Here is a 16,377-nt window from a genome sequence, read left to right as displayed (position 1 = left end):
CGTTATCCTTACATTAGCAATGCTTTTTCAGTCTGGATTTGACTATGTGGAAGAGTGAAAGGTCTGTGGTGTGTGTAATGCTGCTAACTCCCCCCGAATCTGCCTTGACAATATCAGCTGACTTTCTACATTGTCTGGTGCAGAGGGTCAGGTCAGTGCTTCTTATTTCTGCCTCTGATGTATTCCTGACATAGGAACTCCCTTTGAGAGACACCTGAAAAGACTCCTGAAAGTCAATTACAGGCATCTCACAAGGTCTGAAGCTGAACATCAGCACTGCTGCTCTTTCCCTCCTCAACTGCAGCCTGCTTGGAGCTGTTAGCTGAGGAGGGAGGGAACCAGAAATGTTGGGCTTTGGGACTCCTAGTGTTGCTTGAACTCTGTTGGCTTCCAGACTACAAAAACTGAAGGTCTGCAGCTGTTTTGGCTGTGCCGTATAGCTGGGCTCTGAGAGGTGAAAGCAGAGCCTTGTGACTGCACACACAGGTTGTGGTGGTGACAGTGTGTCATCCTGCGTTGTGCTGACAGCCAGGTGCTGGGAGAGTTAACAGGATGCACATCCTTCCTGCAGGGAAAGGAGGCTGGCTGCATCGTTCCTGGATGGAGGCTCTGGTGAAAGGGCAGCAGTCCCAAGCCCCTTCCTGAATGAAGGGAAGGCATTTAGCCTCGTCTTCCTCCCATGTGTCTGACCTTGAGCAGCATCAGTCAGCCAACAGAAGGGAAAGGGCCAAAAGAGATTTCCTTTCTGGCTTGCAGATCAAGGCGGTTGCATGCAGTTGTCTGTATTCCTTGTTCTTTTCCTAACTCTTCTGCCTTGTCTCCTCTTGCTCCCAGTTAACTTAGAGTCTGTAAAACATCCTCTTGGCATTTAATACGTACAGCACAAGTGGCTGTTGTCTCCAGAGCTTGATTTGTTCCTCTTCAAACAGAGGTGGGCCAGGCTGAGTTGCAGGCCCCACTAAGAGCCCTACTTCCATCTCCCAAGCCACTCCACTGCACACACTGCTGCGTTCCAGGTGGCTTTTCCAAGACAGTCTACAAACAGCCTGACAGCTTTTTAAATCTGGTGCTGAGCATCCAGCCCTTCCTGCTGCTTCAAGAGCTGTGCTAAATGCTTTGCTTTAATGATTCAGTCCTGTTTGTTGTCCCTGTAGCACAGAAATCTGCTCCCTAAAGATGTGTTCTACACGAACTTAATCACATTCTGTTTTCAAGCAAAATGGCTGAGTGACATAATTTCTTGCTCTAAAATACATTTTATTGACTTGATGTCACTTTGCAGCTCTTTCCCGTTTTGCCAGCATTTTTACACTGTGGACATTAGCCCTGGATACATGTTGAAGGACCTGAAGAGGGGTCTTTCCACTGTGGTGTGAAGGGTAATGGTGCCCTTTGCACACTAGTAGATCATCCCAACCCGAGGCCTTGCATTTAGATCTCTGAGGGTCATTTTATCTTTCTAGGCATAGGGTGTTCTTGGCAGCTTCTCTGTAGCATGCTCTGTCCCATGAACTAGTGTTAGTTCTCCTGGTGTGACATTCATCTTTATCATCAAGGTACTGGCTGGTGATTGTTCATATCCACGTGCATTTGTGTTCACGTTGCAGTGTGACTGGGATTGTTCTGAGCTGTATGTGTGATGGTTTATCTGTGTCTGTGCCTACAGGCTTTATCTTATTTGCCAGATACTACTTCTCTTGTTTGGAGATGAAAATTGCAATCAGAATAATCTGTACTTAGTACACAGGTGGGCTCTATAGCTCACATGGCTTGGGGCTGACCTCAGGCTAGTCAGAGCTGTGCAGGTTCCATAACAGCTCCACAGGGTATCTGATTTCTTTTGGATAACTCATGGAAAGGACATGAGCTGATTCTGCTTGTCTGGATGCAGCTGGGACCTGCCTGGCTCTTATGAGACTTCACTTTCTACCATGCTTTTACACTGCTTTGACTGTAGGGACAGTGCCAAAGGGCGCTGTAGGGTTGGACTTACTTTGGGAGGCAAGGGGGTTCCTGAGGTTCATGGGACTCCTGTTTCAGAGTTGTCCTGTATGGTCTTCCCTTTCTAGGTGGTGAAGGTTGGAATAGTGGAACAATCTTCTGCGACATCAGGTAACAAGCATCTCGTGTGTGCCTTCTGATGTCACGTGGGAGGCTGATTTCACAGGCTGAAAAGACTTGTTTGTTGCTTGTGCCTTGAGGTTCTCATGAGGTGAAGTTGCTCATTAGCTCTCAGTTTTGTAGCATTTAACTCTGAGAGGCTGTCCTCTATTTCAAGAAGCCCTTTTTCTTGATACTATTTGAGGAGCTTCAGGCTGGTTGAAATTCCCATGCCCTCATCCAGGGACCTTCCACTCGGATATGAGCAAACACCCATTTTTCTGGTGTTCGTGTGTTATGGATTCACTGCTATGGTTACTTAAGGTTCCTGCTCCCACGTGGAGAGGCAGCTCCATTGCCTAACAAATTCAATATCAAACGTGTGCCCAACACTGGGAACTCGAAGACAGGCGGTAGTTTTCCAAACCAACAACAAATTTTGGCCCAGATGTTTTAATGTGGGAGTGAAAACCTTGTTTACATGTATTTACACCTATCAATATGGGATAGAGATGTTTTCAGTGTAAACTTTTTTCCTCCTCCTCCACACACACTACTAATCAGGAATTTTTTTCCTAATCAAAAATCAACTGGGAACCTCAGAACAAATGCTGGGACAGAAGATGCCAGTGGGGAACCCAGAGCAGTGCAAATGTCTCTGCCTCTTACCCAGACATAGGCAGTGCCATGATGCAGGTGTGGAGCAGTCAGAGCTGATGGGCTAGCTGATCTCTGGGTTGTGTCTGAGATGTGTACAGCAGGAGCGTGGGCAAAGATACTGAGCTATCCCAGCATGCCCGTGCTGGGCTGTGAGACAAACCCAGACAAAACAGCTTGGCTTTCTCTCCGCAAGGTGACTCTGACGATGCAGCTCCCTCGAGCTCCAGTGTCCTTTCTTCCACCCCACCTTCTGTGTCTCCTGCTGTGAAAGAAGCCTCCCCCACACCACCTTCCTCACCGTCTGTCACAGGCAGCTTCTCGTCCTCGAGGTAAAGCATGTTTTGTCTCATATACCCCCTTGTCTGTGTTATGACATATACAGGAAAGAGGAAAGCCCTTAGTTCTGCCTTCTTCCTTCTCAGCAACCATTTGAATGTGTCACCTCTCCTGTGCACCTCTCTTGCCTCTGGTCATTGCTGGCCTGAGGCAGATGGAAAGGGTAGAGGGGATCTTGCACCTGATATAAACGTCACTCAAGGACAGACACATTCAATGAGAAGGGGTGGCTTTTGTTTCTGATGGCCTGGTAGAAAGCATGATTCTATGGCAACCTGTTTGGGAATGTTTGTGTTCTCCATCTTCTGGAAATCTCGCTTTGAGACTGAATTCTGCTGGGGAGACATGTAGCCAAATAAAATACTGACCCTAATCCCCAGATACCTGTTCGGTAGCTGGATTAATCCCTCACAGTTGTTATGCAATGTTTTTAAGGACGAAGAAACTGTAAAGTCAGAGTGACTCACTGGAAAGAGGAGGCTTTGTCTCTGTGACACGGGGTGGTTGTATGGTGGCAAAACAGAAATGCCATTTCCATCCATGCACATCCCTGAGAGCATATCTGAATAGCAAGGAGACATCATCTGTAGGCAATGTGAAGTTCTTCCTTGGTTGAAATGTATAGGTTTAAAGGGAGGAAGTCAGTAGAGTATTGCCAGTAAAGAATAGCTCTGTTGAAGACTCGTACTGTTGCACACAAAATGTTGGTGTAGTTGTCTTGCTCTTGCTGTGCAGTTCTGGTACCCATCTCCAGAAGCACATGGTGAAGTTGCAGTTTCAGAGGAGCACAGGTAACATGATCAAAGGGACAGAGCAGCATCTTATAAGGACAGGCCAGAAGCGCTTGAATCCTGCAGTTTTGGGGAGGAGGAGGCAGAGGTAAGATGCTCACGTTTTGTAGAATTGCCCTGATGCTGGACTTGCTGAATAGTGAACTGTATTTTACCACAACTGTGGTACAAGACCTTGGGGCACACAAAACTGACAAGAGGTCGGTTGAAAAGAAGAAAGGGATGGGGTTTCTGCACACTGCAGGAAGGTGTGTTGGAACCACGTGTGCCTCTGCTACTTCTGTGGCAGCAGGATCAGCACATCACAGAGGGGTGAGGCAAATTCTTGGACCACAGATCTGTTAATAGAAAGCAGAGGATGATGAAGGGGTGTCCCCTCTGATCACTGAGGAAGTTTGAGAGAACGCTCTGCAATTAGAGACTGTTCTCTGTAAACAGTGTCTCCTACTGTCCCTGGTAGAAACAGAATGGAAACCTTTCCTACTTATCCCAGAGAGCCCCGTGGGGCCCTTTCAGCCAGTTTTAGAAATCGGAGGCTGACGTTTCCTTTTACCAAGAGGAACTGAAAATGTGGAAGTCCTGGATTAGCAGATGCCCGGTGACTGGAAGGTGTTAGTGGGTTCAGCCTGCCCCAGGAGCCTGCTTCCCCAGATCCCTGCTGTTGGCTCCTGGGAGAGCCCTCCCTGCCCAGTGAGTCCCAGCAGCTGCTGCTTGGTGCTGCTGGGGCTGCACAGGCTCTGGAGGGCAGAGCTGGTATCTCCTGAGGGAGACCCACGTGGGCTTTTCAAACAGGGAAGTGGTTTGGGAACCTATACCCCCAGTAGTGTGAGCTGTTAGTGTTGTGAGCTGTGGAGGTGGTTGGTTCATCTGAAGCTGGCACCTCTGCTCTAGGAGCAGAGTATGAGCAGAGTACTTTTTTAGCCTAGTATTACATGGTAAAATCATTAAGAAACGAAGAAGCTTCATTCAAGAGCACAGATTATTATTTTTTTAAAACAATTACCATTTCTCTAATGAGACCCCATTAAATATAAGTAGTCAGCAGACCGATAGATCAGTTTTTGTTGCGTGCTTGTATACTATTCATCACCACCTTTGTGTAGGAAGAAATGCAGGGGTTAGAGAGAGGAAGGGGCAGGCAGAGAGGGTGGTGGAATCTCTCAGGTTGCTCATCTTCCCTTTTCTGGCTCTAGAAAGGCTGACTGTGTGTTTTGGTGACACGTCTGCTACCACATGATGCACGGGAGTTTTCAGTAGCACATCATGTCCTGAAATCTGCCATTGTTGAGCAAACATCACAGGGTTTGTGAAGCATTTTCCCAGCACAGGAATTCCCCAGCTGGCAGCAGGGCTGTGGAGCAGATTGCCCTGTGCCCTAACAAGGGCCTGAGGAGAGCAGGGGTCATGTGTGATCTGGTAGAGCATTTAGACAGGAAGGAAGGAAGCTGGTGGCAGGAAGAGATCAGGTACACAGGAGTTGAAAGTAATTCAGACAGATGTTTTTGGTAGTGCTGTGCCTGACCAGGCCATTCTCTCATCAGTGCTTGAGAGGCAGCAGCCAGTAGATGCTTACAGCTTCTCATCCCCTCTCGAAGACTGGAAGACTCTGCTGAGTGTTGTACAGAAATGAGAATCTTCTCTTGTTTTCTAGCCAGGGCCTTGGTGCTGAGCTGATGGGCCTTCAGGTGGATTACTGGATTGCAGCTCCATCCATGGACAGAAAGAGAGACCCGGAGAAGAAGGACCCTTCCACTACCAAAAACACACTGAAATGCACTTTCCGGTCCCTCCAGGTCAGCAGGTTACCTGCCAGCGGGGAGATCGCCACCACTCCAACCATGTCCATGACCGTCGTGACAAAAGAGAAGAACAAGAAAGGTAAAGTGGACACACTGCCTGTTGCCAAAGGCCAGGAATGTAGTGCTGTGCTCTCTCTCCTGGTGTCAGGACGTCACATTGCAACGTGTGGAAGCTGTGTTGCAGTGTATGGGATGCCTGGCAAATCCTTCAGCCCAGCCAGGGCGTGGGCTGGGGCTGCTGCCCCAAGGGTTATTACCCTGAAGGTGCCTTGTGGGACTTGGTTATTTGCTGGGAATGCTTCTGGTAGAGACGCTCAGGCCTGAAGTCTTCGTTACATATAGGTGGCAGTGCAGAGTGCTGGTCTGGTCCAACTCCTGCCAAACAAGTAAGGATTAAAAGCAGTTCGTATTTTGAGGCATGAATATTTAAATGAAAGAAAAGAAAAACCACTGGTGAGTCTTGGTGCATCTCTTGTGAACAGCAGAGATTCACTGTCTGCTCGTCTGATTTTCTTCCAGTGATGTTTTTACCCAAGAAAACAAAAGACAAGGAGGTTGAGTCAAAGAGCCAGTGCATTGAAGGAATCAGCAGGTTGATTTGCACAGCGAAACATCAGCAGAACATGCTGCGGGGTATGTACAGCTTGCATCCCCTCCTCTGGGGTGAGCCTCAGCTGCCAGCTGTTTTCCTGCAGGCAAAGAGCTGCCCTGTGCTCTCGAGCCAGTGTAATGGGGCCTTCCTGGGGAAGGGCTTGGATGTGGCCAGCACTGGGTGTTGCTTAATCGGTGTGGGATGCGGGGAAGTCCTTCCTCTCCAAGGACTGTGGGTGAGGACAAAGCCTGGGCCAGGCTCCGCTTTCCCTCCCTGTGATTCAGTGTTTTGTGTGCTTTTGTGTGCACATCTGGCAAGTGATGGTGGAGGGAGGGCCACAGCAGTGCCTGCTCCTCCAGGCAGGGGTCTGGCATAGAGGCACACTACAGCAGTAAGCTGTGCTCACATCTGCAGGCAAACCTAGCAGTGCCTGTCAGGGGAGCCGTGTATCCAGTTTCAGAAATACCCTCGTAGCTCGTTCAGTCCCAGCACTGTTAACAGCAGAGAAATCTGCTCGGGTCACCCTCCTTAGTTCTGGCCCAGACTCTGAGACTGCTGAGCGAGGGGTGGTTGCAGAACATCACCTATGCAGGAAAGGCAGAACCCTGGTGAGAAGTGTGGTGTGTGCATCTCTGTAAGAGCACGTTTGCTCAAAAAAGAAAGCGGAGCATGTTTGGGAAATTGGAGAGATCAGATCAGGTGAAGCTGAAATCAGCAGTCTGGGGAGCTCCAGTGTCAGTGCTGCTGGAGCAGCAGTCTGAGCTGCTTTCCCTGTCACTGGTCTGTGCTTGAGCCATGTGTAGTGACGGTGGTGGGTTGGCCCAGCAGTGCAGCTCGCACACTGAGCATGTTGTAGTGTAGCCAGGCCTCCCTCTGCTGACAGCAGGGAGCTTTCTAGCAAACTTGTTTCTGGTTGACCACTTACATCTGGTTGACCACTTACACTTGCTGCTTTCTAACTCACCTGTCTCATTTTCTTACCCCTCCCCTGCAGTCCTGATCGACGGAGTGGAGTGGAACGATGTCAAGTTCTTTCAGCTGGCAGCACAGTGGTCCTCTCATGTCAAGCACTTTCCCATCTGCATATTTGGACACTCCAAATCTAACTTCTAGCTGCGCTCGGAGGGACCTCTGTCCGCCCCAGGGACTGCACACCGGGAGCCAGGAACTGTGTGCCAACTCCGACTCGCATCACTCTGCCCTCTCCTGCAGAATTAATTACAGATGTGCTTGGATTACTTTTGAATTACTTTTTTTCTATTAACTCTTAAGTTTACTACAAGGGAAGGAAACCCCTTTAAAACAAAGGCAAAAAACAACAGTCTTAAATATAGATGTGCTGTCAACAAAGCTGTGGGGGAGTCGGCAGGAGCAGGCAACCTGCCCAAACACCTCCCACTTCTGAGCAGATAGCTGAATAACTGCACTGCTTATTAACCTGAGACCTCATTGGTGTGTGTGGGCTGGGGGGGCTGTGGATTTTGGAAGATCCTGCACGTTACCATGCGTTTCGATCCCTCCCTCCGTATTTCTAGGAAAACTGGTGGCCAGTCTTTCTTCCTGCTGCCAAATGATGAGAGATCAGGGAGTCCAGCTGTCCGTTTTGAAAACCAAACCAGTGGTTTGCAGAGCTAGGAAGGTGCAGAGAGGAGTTTGCCCTGCAGTATGCAGGGTCTGCCCTGGGGCTGGGCAGGTCTCTGTGCTCAGTGCTGCCCCAGGAAGGCTGGGCAGGAGCAGGAACTGGGGGAACATGAGGTATAAGGAAACCTCAAGTGTCCCTGGTCTGTGACAATGACCAAACCGAGCCAGTCCCCGTGTCCCTGCAGCGCTGCCAGGGACACCACGTTAGTGGGGTCGCTGCTATTTACATACTCAAACCGATTATTTACCTGTCAGTAAAACCTCGTCCAGCCTCCAAGGGGAAAGGATTTTTTTTAATAGCTGCGAGTTTTTTTTAATGCTTTCTTAAAAAATAAAAAAGACAAATAAAAAAACAGGAGCGGAAAAAAAAAAGAAAAACAAGAAACTTAAGTTGCCAAAAAAAAAACCAACCAACACCATGACAACAAGAAGCCACCCAACCCAGGAAGATGAGCCGTTGCCTGTGAGGTGACCCATCAGTGTAGCAGCTGGAGCCACAGCCAGCAAGCCCAGCTGCCTGCCTGTCTGTCATACTGCTCGTGTGAGATAGCGTGGGCTGCTTCCTCTGCTCTGCCTTTGTCCTGCCTGGATTGTGCTTTCTGCCCCTGGGTATGCTGAGCCACCCAGCACCTCTCCTCCTGGGGATCATGAGGCTGTAACAGATCTGCTGGGGCAGTGACTGCCCGCAGGCTCTAGGAGATTGTCTGCTTTGGAGTATTCCATGCTCAGGCATTCATTTCTCCATAGGATGAGTCCAGACCAAGCAGAACAAAGCTCAGCCCACAGCAATGCTATGTGATGTGGTCCTGTGCTGCGGTGGAGGCTACAGGTGTAATGGGGCAGCGGCTGAAGCTGGGTGGTTTCTTCATCCCTGTTGGGCAGCAGGGTGCCCTGTACCTGGGCTCTGCTGGGCCGGGCCCTAGCTGTGCTCTTGCTTGCTTTGCACACCTTGCTGCTGCCGGGATTGGGATGCTCTCACAAGGAGTCAGTGTGGAGCAGGTTGAGGCTTTGGGAAAGGTTGTGCCTGCTGTGTGGAAAAAGCAGCTGTCTCTGGCCTTCAAGGTAAGGGACTGAAGCTTTGGAGGAGGTCCTCTTGGCTCCCCACCCCTGTGGTCAGGCTCTGCAACCCTTTTGGAATGTGCTGTTGGAGGACAGTGATGCTTTTTGAACCCTTCTCAGTACTGGCTGCTCGGTGGTTGTAAAAGGTTTGGAGAACCTGTGTAGTCCTGCTCTGCCCTGGTGGTGTGAGCAGTGGGCCGTGGGTGGGCTGATGGGGAATGAGATGAGAGCACGGCCCCTGCTGCAGCTCAGGGCCAGGGCTGCTCTCAGGCCTTTGGCTTAATGAAATCCTTTCCCAGCACTGGTGCACCCCACCTGGCCTGTGAGCAGAGGGGAGGAGGATGCTGTGCAGGCCGTGTGCGTGTCCTGCTGCCCCTTCCCACAGCACACAGCTGGGGTAGGGCTCAGCTCGGGCTCGCATCGCCTGTCCATCTCCTCCTGTGGTTTGGGTTGACCTGAGCTGATGCTGCAGGACTGCGTAGCGTTGCCTAGCAGCAGCAGCGTGGGAGATGGTGTAATAAGCACATCCTTTTTTTTTTTTTTTTTTCTTTCTTTTTTTAAAATCTTACTGAGGCTGTTGAATCAAAAAGCCTGTTTAAAAGGAAATCAGTCAGGGCGCCATTTTTTCCTCGAGGCTCCTGCTGCTGCAGCAGGAGCTCTGGGCACCGCACACAGCCCAGGCAGCCCTGGGGCAAGGACGGGGCAGGCAGACCCACTGCAAGAGTGGGGGAACAGCACTGTGCCCCTCTGTGTGCTTCAACCCGCTGCAAAGAAGCGGGCGGTAGCTAGTGCAGGATCGCGGGGTCCTGCTCTACTGTGTGTGTGTGTGTGTACGTGTGAGAAGAGCAGTCGTGCTCGTTGCGTTTCGCGTTGGTTTGTGTTTTGTTGTCACTGTACACCCAGATCCACTGGGTAGCACCGGAGGGAGGTGGGAACGCTGCTGGGAGGTGAGGTCTGTGGGGAGGGCTCGTGGTGCTGACCTAGTTTCACTGTGCTGGTGAGCAGATGAGACGTGGAAGGTTCTGTGGGTTCGTGTTGCACTTTGTGCTCGCTGGTCCTCTGCTTTGAGTTTCTGGAGACAAAGGCTCATCCCCAGACCTTGTGATGGTCACCTGCCACGGGCTCTTGGGTGGCTTTTCAGCTCCACACTGCAGCTGCCAGCCACTGAAACTGTTACTGCTTCCATCTCAGCGGTTGTTTCGGGGTCCTTAATTACACATGAGCTTTGGGACAGCCGCTGTCTCCTTGGCTGGGCTTTGCCGTGTTACTGGCACGTGCTCGTGGCTAATCCAGCACAGGTGGAGGCCTGGCCAACACCCACTGGGCTGTGCTCACCTGGCACTGCAGCAAAGGCCCTGTCTGTTTCCTCAGTGGCAGTGGGGAGCAAGAAGGCCACACCTGGTCCTTTCTCACCAGCAACAGGCTCAGAGCCAGGACCTGGGGCACCGTGGCTCCAAGCTTGAGGAGAAGATCCAGCTGAGAACTGCTGCTGGATGTGCTGGGGTCTGCACAGCAGGGGCAGGGGGCCCAAAGCAACGTTGGGTGCAGTGCTTCTGTCTAGTGGGTCCGTGGGTTCCAAATGCTGCCCTGGGGTGCATCAGTCACCTGCTCAGCGCTGCAGAGCACTGCCTGCCCGGCCGTGCCCCGTGGTGGTGGGGAAGCACTGAGCTAGCACGGGCACTGTGTGCTGTGAGCCCCGCGTGGGCCGCAGCACGTGAGGGGACGTTACCACTTTGTAGATTCCTGAGTTGTCCATCTGTTTCATCGTCGCATTGTTTGGGTTCTCAGTTGTTTCTTTTTCGTTTTTTACGAAGACAGATTAAATGTAAATAGCCATGTTGGGTTTTTTTTCCTTTTTTTTTTTTTTTGGAACGAACTGCAACGTGCTCGACCTCGTCAACTATTTTATGGTACTAATGCAACACTAATAAAACTGGACATGAAAGCACATACCCGTCCCTGGCGTCGTCTCTCAGCAGGGGCGGTCGGGCACGAGCGGGGCTGTTGCATCCTGCAGGACGTGCTGCTGGGTGCCGCAGCCAGCACAGCGGGACGCGGCGCTTGGGAGAGAGCAGAGCCGGGAGGGAGGAACGCTCAGCCGGAGGAAAGAGCGGCTCACACCGCGCGGGTTTGTAAACGTCGGTTCCGGAGAAGTCCACGTGCGAGTGGGCACTCCACGCGGGGCTGTGCGTGGGCCGCCGCTCCGCCCGTGCCCCGCTCGGCTCCCCCAGGCCGGGCGCGGCGCTCTCCGCCCCACGGAGCTCCGGGTCCGGCCGCCTCCTTCCTTCCCTCCCTCCCTCCTTCCTTCCCTCCCTCCCGCCGCTCCCGTCCCGCCGCCGCCCCGCCTTCCGCCCGCCGCCCTCCCTCCCTCTTTCCTCCAGCGGCCGGGCGGCAGCCGGCGCGGCCCCTTTAATTCCCCCGCTCCCCTCCCCCGCCCGGCCGTTTCAGCCTCCATTTTCCAGCGGATCCGGCACCTGGAGGAGGAGGAGGACGAGAAGGAGGAGGAAGAGGCGGCGGCGGGAGCGGCCCGCGCCCCGCACCCGGCCCCGTCCCGGGCATGGCCGCCAACATGTACCGGGTGGGAGGTAGGCGCTCCCCGGGCCCGGCCCGCCGCGTGCGGTCGGCGTTGGGGGCCCGGCGGGACGAGGCCCGGCTCGGGGCGGGGCGGCGGGGATAGGCCGCGCGTGAAGGGGGGGGGGGTGAGCGCGGGAGGCCGGGCCCGGTGTGTGTGTGTTGGGGGGGGAAGGATGGCGGCGGGGTGAAGCGGGGTGAAGGGGCGGCACGGAGAGGCCGCGGGCGGAGGTGGGGGGGCCCACCTGGTGGAGGCGGCCCCTCCCGTGTGCCATCCCGGCCCGGCGGCCCTGCCTGCTCGTCCTTTGTTTTAAGGCGCGGGGAGAGGCGGCGGGGTCCGGCGTGCGGTTGGATGGGGGTATGGACGCTGAGGGTGGTCTGGCGCGGCGTTCAGCTCAGCCATTTTCCTCCGCAAGAACTGTTCTGCGGAACTTCCTTCCTTCCTTCTTTCCTTCCTTCCTTCCCCCCCACTCCGCCGGGGCCGTGTCCGCGTGGCTCCCACCCTTGCCAGGCACCCCGCTCCTCTTGGAGCACTGCAGAGCAAGCAAAGGAAAAAACAAAAAAGACGATGGTGCCTGGCCGCTCGCCATCCGCTGCTACTTTGTGTTCTCTCTGCCTTTTTGGCCCGTCCTTACTCCGTGCTCCCCAAAACGCTGCCTCCTTTGTCGCAGTGTGCTTCTTCCCGGTGGCGATGGTTTGCCGGTGGATGAGGGTGGATGAGCGGTGCCCCCAGGCCGGCCTGGTGCTGCTGCTGTGCTGCCCCGATGCTGGTGGTGTCGGGTGGTGGTGCCCAGAGGAGAGGGGTGAAGATGAGCGGTGCAGACTTAGAGTTTGGCTACTTACATCTCTGTTGCTGGCGTGAGTCGCGAAGTGTTATTTGGTGTTAGATGTCATGCATCTGAGTCCTGAGCAGCGTATTGCCCCGTATTTTGCATTGTAAAGTCTGTACTGTGTGCCCTATAGACTCTTACAGGCGGTGGGAAGGGGCCAGTGCTGCTGCACAGTGTTCAGGGGAAGCACAGCCCGCTCTGGGCATCACTATGGATGGCAATGCTGGGATGGTGTCCTTTATTTGTGCTCAGCCCAGTGCTGAATGGTGCTTACAACAAACGAACCCATCCTTGTGCTGGGGTGCCCCGCACCCAGGACCCAGCTCCTCGTGCTCCAGCTGTGTTCCTGAGGCCGTGGTGAGTGGTGCTGGCCAGCTCTGCTGTGAGAGTGCGTGCTGACACTTGGGCACCTGTTTTTCCAGGTGTCTTTCTGCAGAGCCACTCTGTAGTCAGCCTGTGCTCCTGCAGGCAGTCCCCCATCCCACGTGCAGGCTTCCCTTGGCCTGAGGTGAACTTCATGACGATCTTGGCATCCCTTTTCCCAGCCTGCTGAAGTTTCTCTGAGCAGGAGTAGCAGCCCTGCCCTCCGGTGTGTGCCACGTTTCTAATAGTTCCCCAAACACTCAGAGAGTGCCATCCCATCCTCAGAAAGCTTCCATCATCTTTGTCAATCAGATGGATGCCGATAGTGGCAGCTATCTGTCCCTGCAGAGCCAGCCTTCATCCCTTCAGGGAGTCCCATCGCTTGGGCATGCTTTGGCCCTGCTGTAGCTGTTGTGGCTGGTGTCAGGCACCTCTGTGTGCTTGGGAACGGCATCCAGGCTTTGCTCTGTAACCTCTGCAGGCAGAGGGCGAGATGTTGGCTAGCAGCCACTTACTGTGCTCGGGTGCTGTAGTTGTGGCTGTAGTTGTGGCTGAAGCCTTGCTTGGGTGTGCTGCTGAGCCCCACGGGTGGATGGATGCGGCCGTTTCTGTCCTGAGCCTGGAGGCTGTGTTGTCAGATTGCTGCTGACCTCTGGTGCTGGTGGCTCCAATGAATGGCTGCGCGCTGAAGTTGCATGTGCACTCCAAATCCCCGACGGATTTGTGCGTTCCCGTTGCGGGAAGAACATCCAAGAGATAATCTGCTGTGGGCCTCGTGGTTAGCAGGTCGTGTGCGTGAACTGCAGCCCCGACAGCTGCCAACAGCAGCCTGCATGATGGAGATCAATACTGCTCCTGGAAGTGTGTGCTGATGGCTTTTGGCCTGGTTGTGAAACACTGTGGGTCGCGCTTCTGTGACAGAGGCTGGCGCTAAGCACGTGGTGGTTGGCAGCTGTGTGCACGTCCTCCCCATGCAGGAGGTGCTGTCTGCTGCTTGCTCTGCTCCTGCTCCGTGCCTTCCCCAGGAGTTCAGCTGCAGTTCAGTGTTGTGGTGCCCGCCGGAGCCGTGCTGCAGGTCTGTGCTGCTGTGGCATTCCCTTAATGCAGCGCAGCGACAGCTTTGTGTTTCTCATGTTTCCATCTTGTGCTGCTTGCAGGAACTGCAATCCTTGCACCTTTCCTCCTCCTCGTCGCCCGATGTAGTTTTCCGGGAGTATTTTAAGTCTGAGCAGGAACCCGATGTGGATCCCTGTGGGACTGTGAGAACAGCTGAAAGGGTGCAGTGGGAGGGCTGGGAACATGGGCAGAGCTGCCGAAGCCAGCCCTTCTGCTGAGGCAGACATCCATTTTCACCCTTAGATGGGAAGCTTCGCATGTATTCCTGACTTCTAAGGGTTACCCTCTTGCTTGGGACTGTGCTGTGCCACAGCATTATGATTGCTGAGTCTGTAGTGTGCCTAAGTTGTGCTTGAATGGCGTGCTCGTGACTGTAGGTGAGTCAGGCACGTCTCAAGGCGTTAAATGTGGCCAGCACCAAGGTTCTGCTTGGCACTGCCTGTTTGGTGCTCCTGGCCGGGCTGCCCACTTCCACCTGTTCTTGGTGTCACCGTCTGCTGTGCATGCATCTCCTTTTGGAGTAACCGACCCCAAAGTTTTTAAGAGTGGCAGCATGACATCACCACCCTGCTATTGTAGGGTGTCATTAGTGCATCCCATGGGGACCAGCTTTGGCCTGTCCTATGTGCTTACGTACCATGGCCTGGAATCCAGGCTCGTGGCATCCACGCTCCAGCTCATGGCTGCTGGCACCCACAGTGCTGCCTGGAGCTGCTGGCAGGCGACCAAATCTGTCCTCCTGACATCATCATGATGTCAGTAATAACTTTCTGTCTTTTCCTGGTAGAGAGCAGAGGTGCAGAGCCATAAAGATATCTTGCACAGAAGCACATTTCTGATGCCAGACCTGCAGCGTGTAATCCAGATAAATTAACGAAGGCGTGTGTGTAAACCCTCTCCTGTCTCCTTCTTTACTATCAGTGTGTAGATATTATGCACTGCAAGAGGCATTACTGGAAGTGCTGCTCATGGCTCTGTATTCCTTATCAGGGGTGAGCTGTCTTCTTTGGGTTTGGGTTCTCTTTGCTTTGTTCATGTGGAGCTGAAGCTGAATTTTTTAAGGTAGCTTGAGCTGAGGGAGGGCTTGGTGGTCAGAGGTGTTAAATCACCAGCGAAGATAATAACAATCAGTGTTCATCCTTGCAGCTTTCAGACTGGTTCATTCAGTCTCATGGTGCTGCCCGAGCTTCTCCTGGAAGTCAGGTAGCTGGAACAGCTGAGAAAGGTGTTGCTGTGAGATAAAGCAGCTCTGGGTCTCCCCTGTGTCAGAGATGGCTGCTGCAGCGCTCACATGCAAAGGAGCCCTGCTTCAAAGCATGTTTTCAAGTCCCATTTGATTCCTCCTCTCAACTTGTGAAGCCACATTTGGTCTGTTGGACTGTGTTGTTAACAAGAACTAATGAGTTTCCACTGTAACTGTTTAATGTGTAAGAAGGTGCCTCGGTAGGAAGAGGCGTCGAGGGGTCTTGCATGTTAAACCACAGCAAACTTATTTCTAAAGGAATTTTCTTACACCAAGGTTCAAAAGGAATCAAATCCTTGTTCTTAGATGAAAAATGTAATTTATTCCCAGCTGCAGATAGCAAGTTCCTCATGTTGGCTGGTAGGATATGCAGCGTGGCAGTTTGCAGGATCCTCAGAAGCAGCACTGGATGTTCAGCGTGACAAAATAAGCTGTGGGTATCTCTGGTAACCTTTCGCCAATTGGACAGTAAATCTGAAGGTGAGAAACTTCAGAAAATGCCACAGCTCCTCATTTGTCCCACGTTGGTCTTTGAAGGGAAGGTTCGTAATGGATCCCACTCGATTTAGTGCCTTGAGGTGCATTGGAACTACTTGTATCTCAACAAAGAGTTCAGTAAAGAGGAGTGCCTAATGGCTTCTGATTTACTTGCTTTGCCTCACAAAGCCAACTGCAGGTCTCCTGGGAAATGCTGGTGTTTATGTAGGAGCTCTGGAGGAAGATGAGACCTGACCTGACACAGCAGAGGAGGCAGTCTTTAGGAAGAAGTGTTCTTGAGATAGCCTTGGCTCGTCATTGATGAATGAGGTTAACTTTAGCAAGGAGAAGTTAGCTGGCAGCTTTGAGTTTACAAGCAAAAGAGAACATGTAAGCTTCTCTGGTCTCTGGCACTCTTGTTTGAAGGAACATCTGCAAAGCTGTGGAAGCAGTTTGTTCTGGGTCTGTGTTGTGTATCACAGAACTGCAGGGGTTGGAGGGGACCTCTAGAGATCATCAAGCCCAACCCCCCTGCCAAAGCAGCTCCTGGTTGCACAGGTGGGCATCCAGACAGGCCTTGAACATCTCCACGAGGGTGATACCAAACTTGGTGTCTGAGGACCTTGAAGGTTGCTGTTTTAGCTCTTGGGATGCTTGCAAGGAACATGACAACTCATTTCCTCTGACCCTCTGTACTGCTGAAGTATCCTTTGGAAAAACCCTTTTTCCTCTCTGTCCTTAGCAAGGAGAATCACGGTGGAGCAGGGTGTTCTCTCGGCTTCTGGACCAGACCTGCAGC

General features: G+C 52.7%; 2 protein-coding genes across 11 annotated transcripts in view; both read left to right on the top strand.

Annotated features, from left to right (window-relative positions):
* The window catches only part of PACS2 (phosphofurin acidic cluster sorting protein 2), a 61,399-nt gene extending 53,802 nt beyond the window's left edge, over positions 1-7,597 (top strand). For 7 of the 8 annotated variants that reach the window (XM_065743381.1, XM_065743366.1, XM_065743357.1 and 4 more), the window contains exons 20-24: positions 2,070-2,112; positions 2,954-3,089; positions 5,539-5,765; positions 6,206-6,319; positions 7,273-7,597. In XM_065743381.1, coding sequence (XP_065599453.1) covers positions 2,070-2,112; positions 2,954-3,089; positions 5,539-5,765; positions 6,206-6,319; positions 7,273-7,391 — 639 coding nt within the window. In that variant the 3' untranslated portion in view covers positions 7,392-7,597. Of the gene's footprint in view, positions 1-2,069; positions 2,113-2,953; positions 3,090-5,538; positions 5,766-6,205; positions 6,320-7,272 lie in introns of those variants that run through there. The other variant, XM_065743372.1, reaches the window with a different exon arrangement.
* Positions 7,598-11,170: 3,573 nt separating this feature from the next.
* The window catches only part of MTA1 (metastasis associated 1), a 66,329-nt gene continuing 61,122 nt past the window's right edge, over positions 11,171-16,377 (top strand). Inside the window, exon 1 of one of the 3 annotated variants that reach the window (XM_065743995.1) lies at positions 11,171-11,563. In XM_065743995.1, the coding sequence (XP_065600067.1) occupies positions 11,536-11,563 (28 nt within the window). In that variant the 5' untranslated portion in view covers positions 11,171-11,535. The remainder of the gene's footprint in view (positions 11,564-16,377) is intronic. The other 2 variants (XM_065743986.1, XM_065743979.1) reach the window with 2 other exon arrangements.

Source organism: Cyrtonyx montezumae, unplaced genomic scaffold, assembly GCF_038088225.1.
Source record: "Cyrtonyx montezumae isolate F1298 unplaced genomic scaffold, pur_monq_1.0 scaffold_1, whole genome shotgun sequence".
Classification (NCBI taxonomy): Eukaryota; Metazoa; Chordata; class Aves; order Galliformes; family Odontophoridae; genus Cyrtonyx; species Cyrtonyx montezumae.
This window is presented reverse-complemented; position numbering and strand designations above follow the sequence as displayed.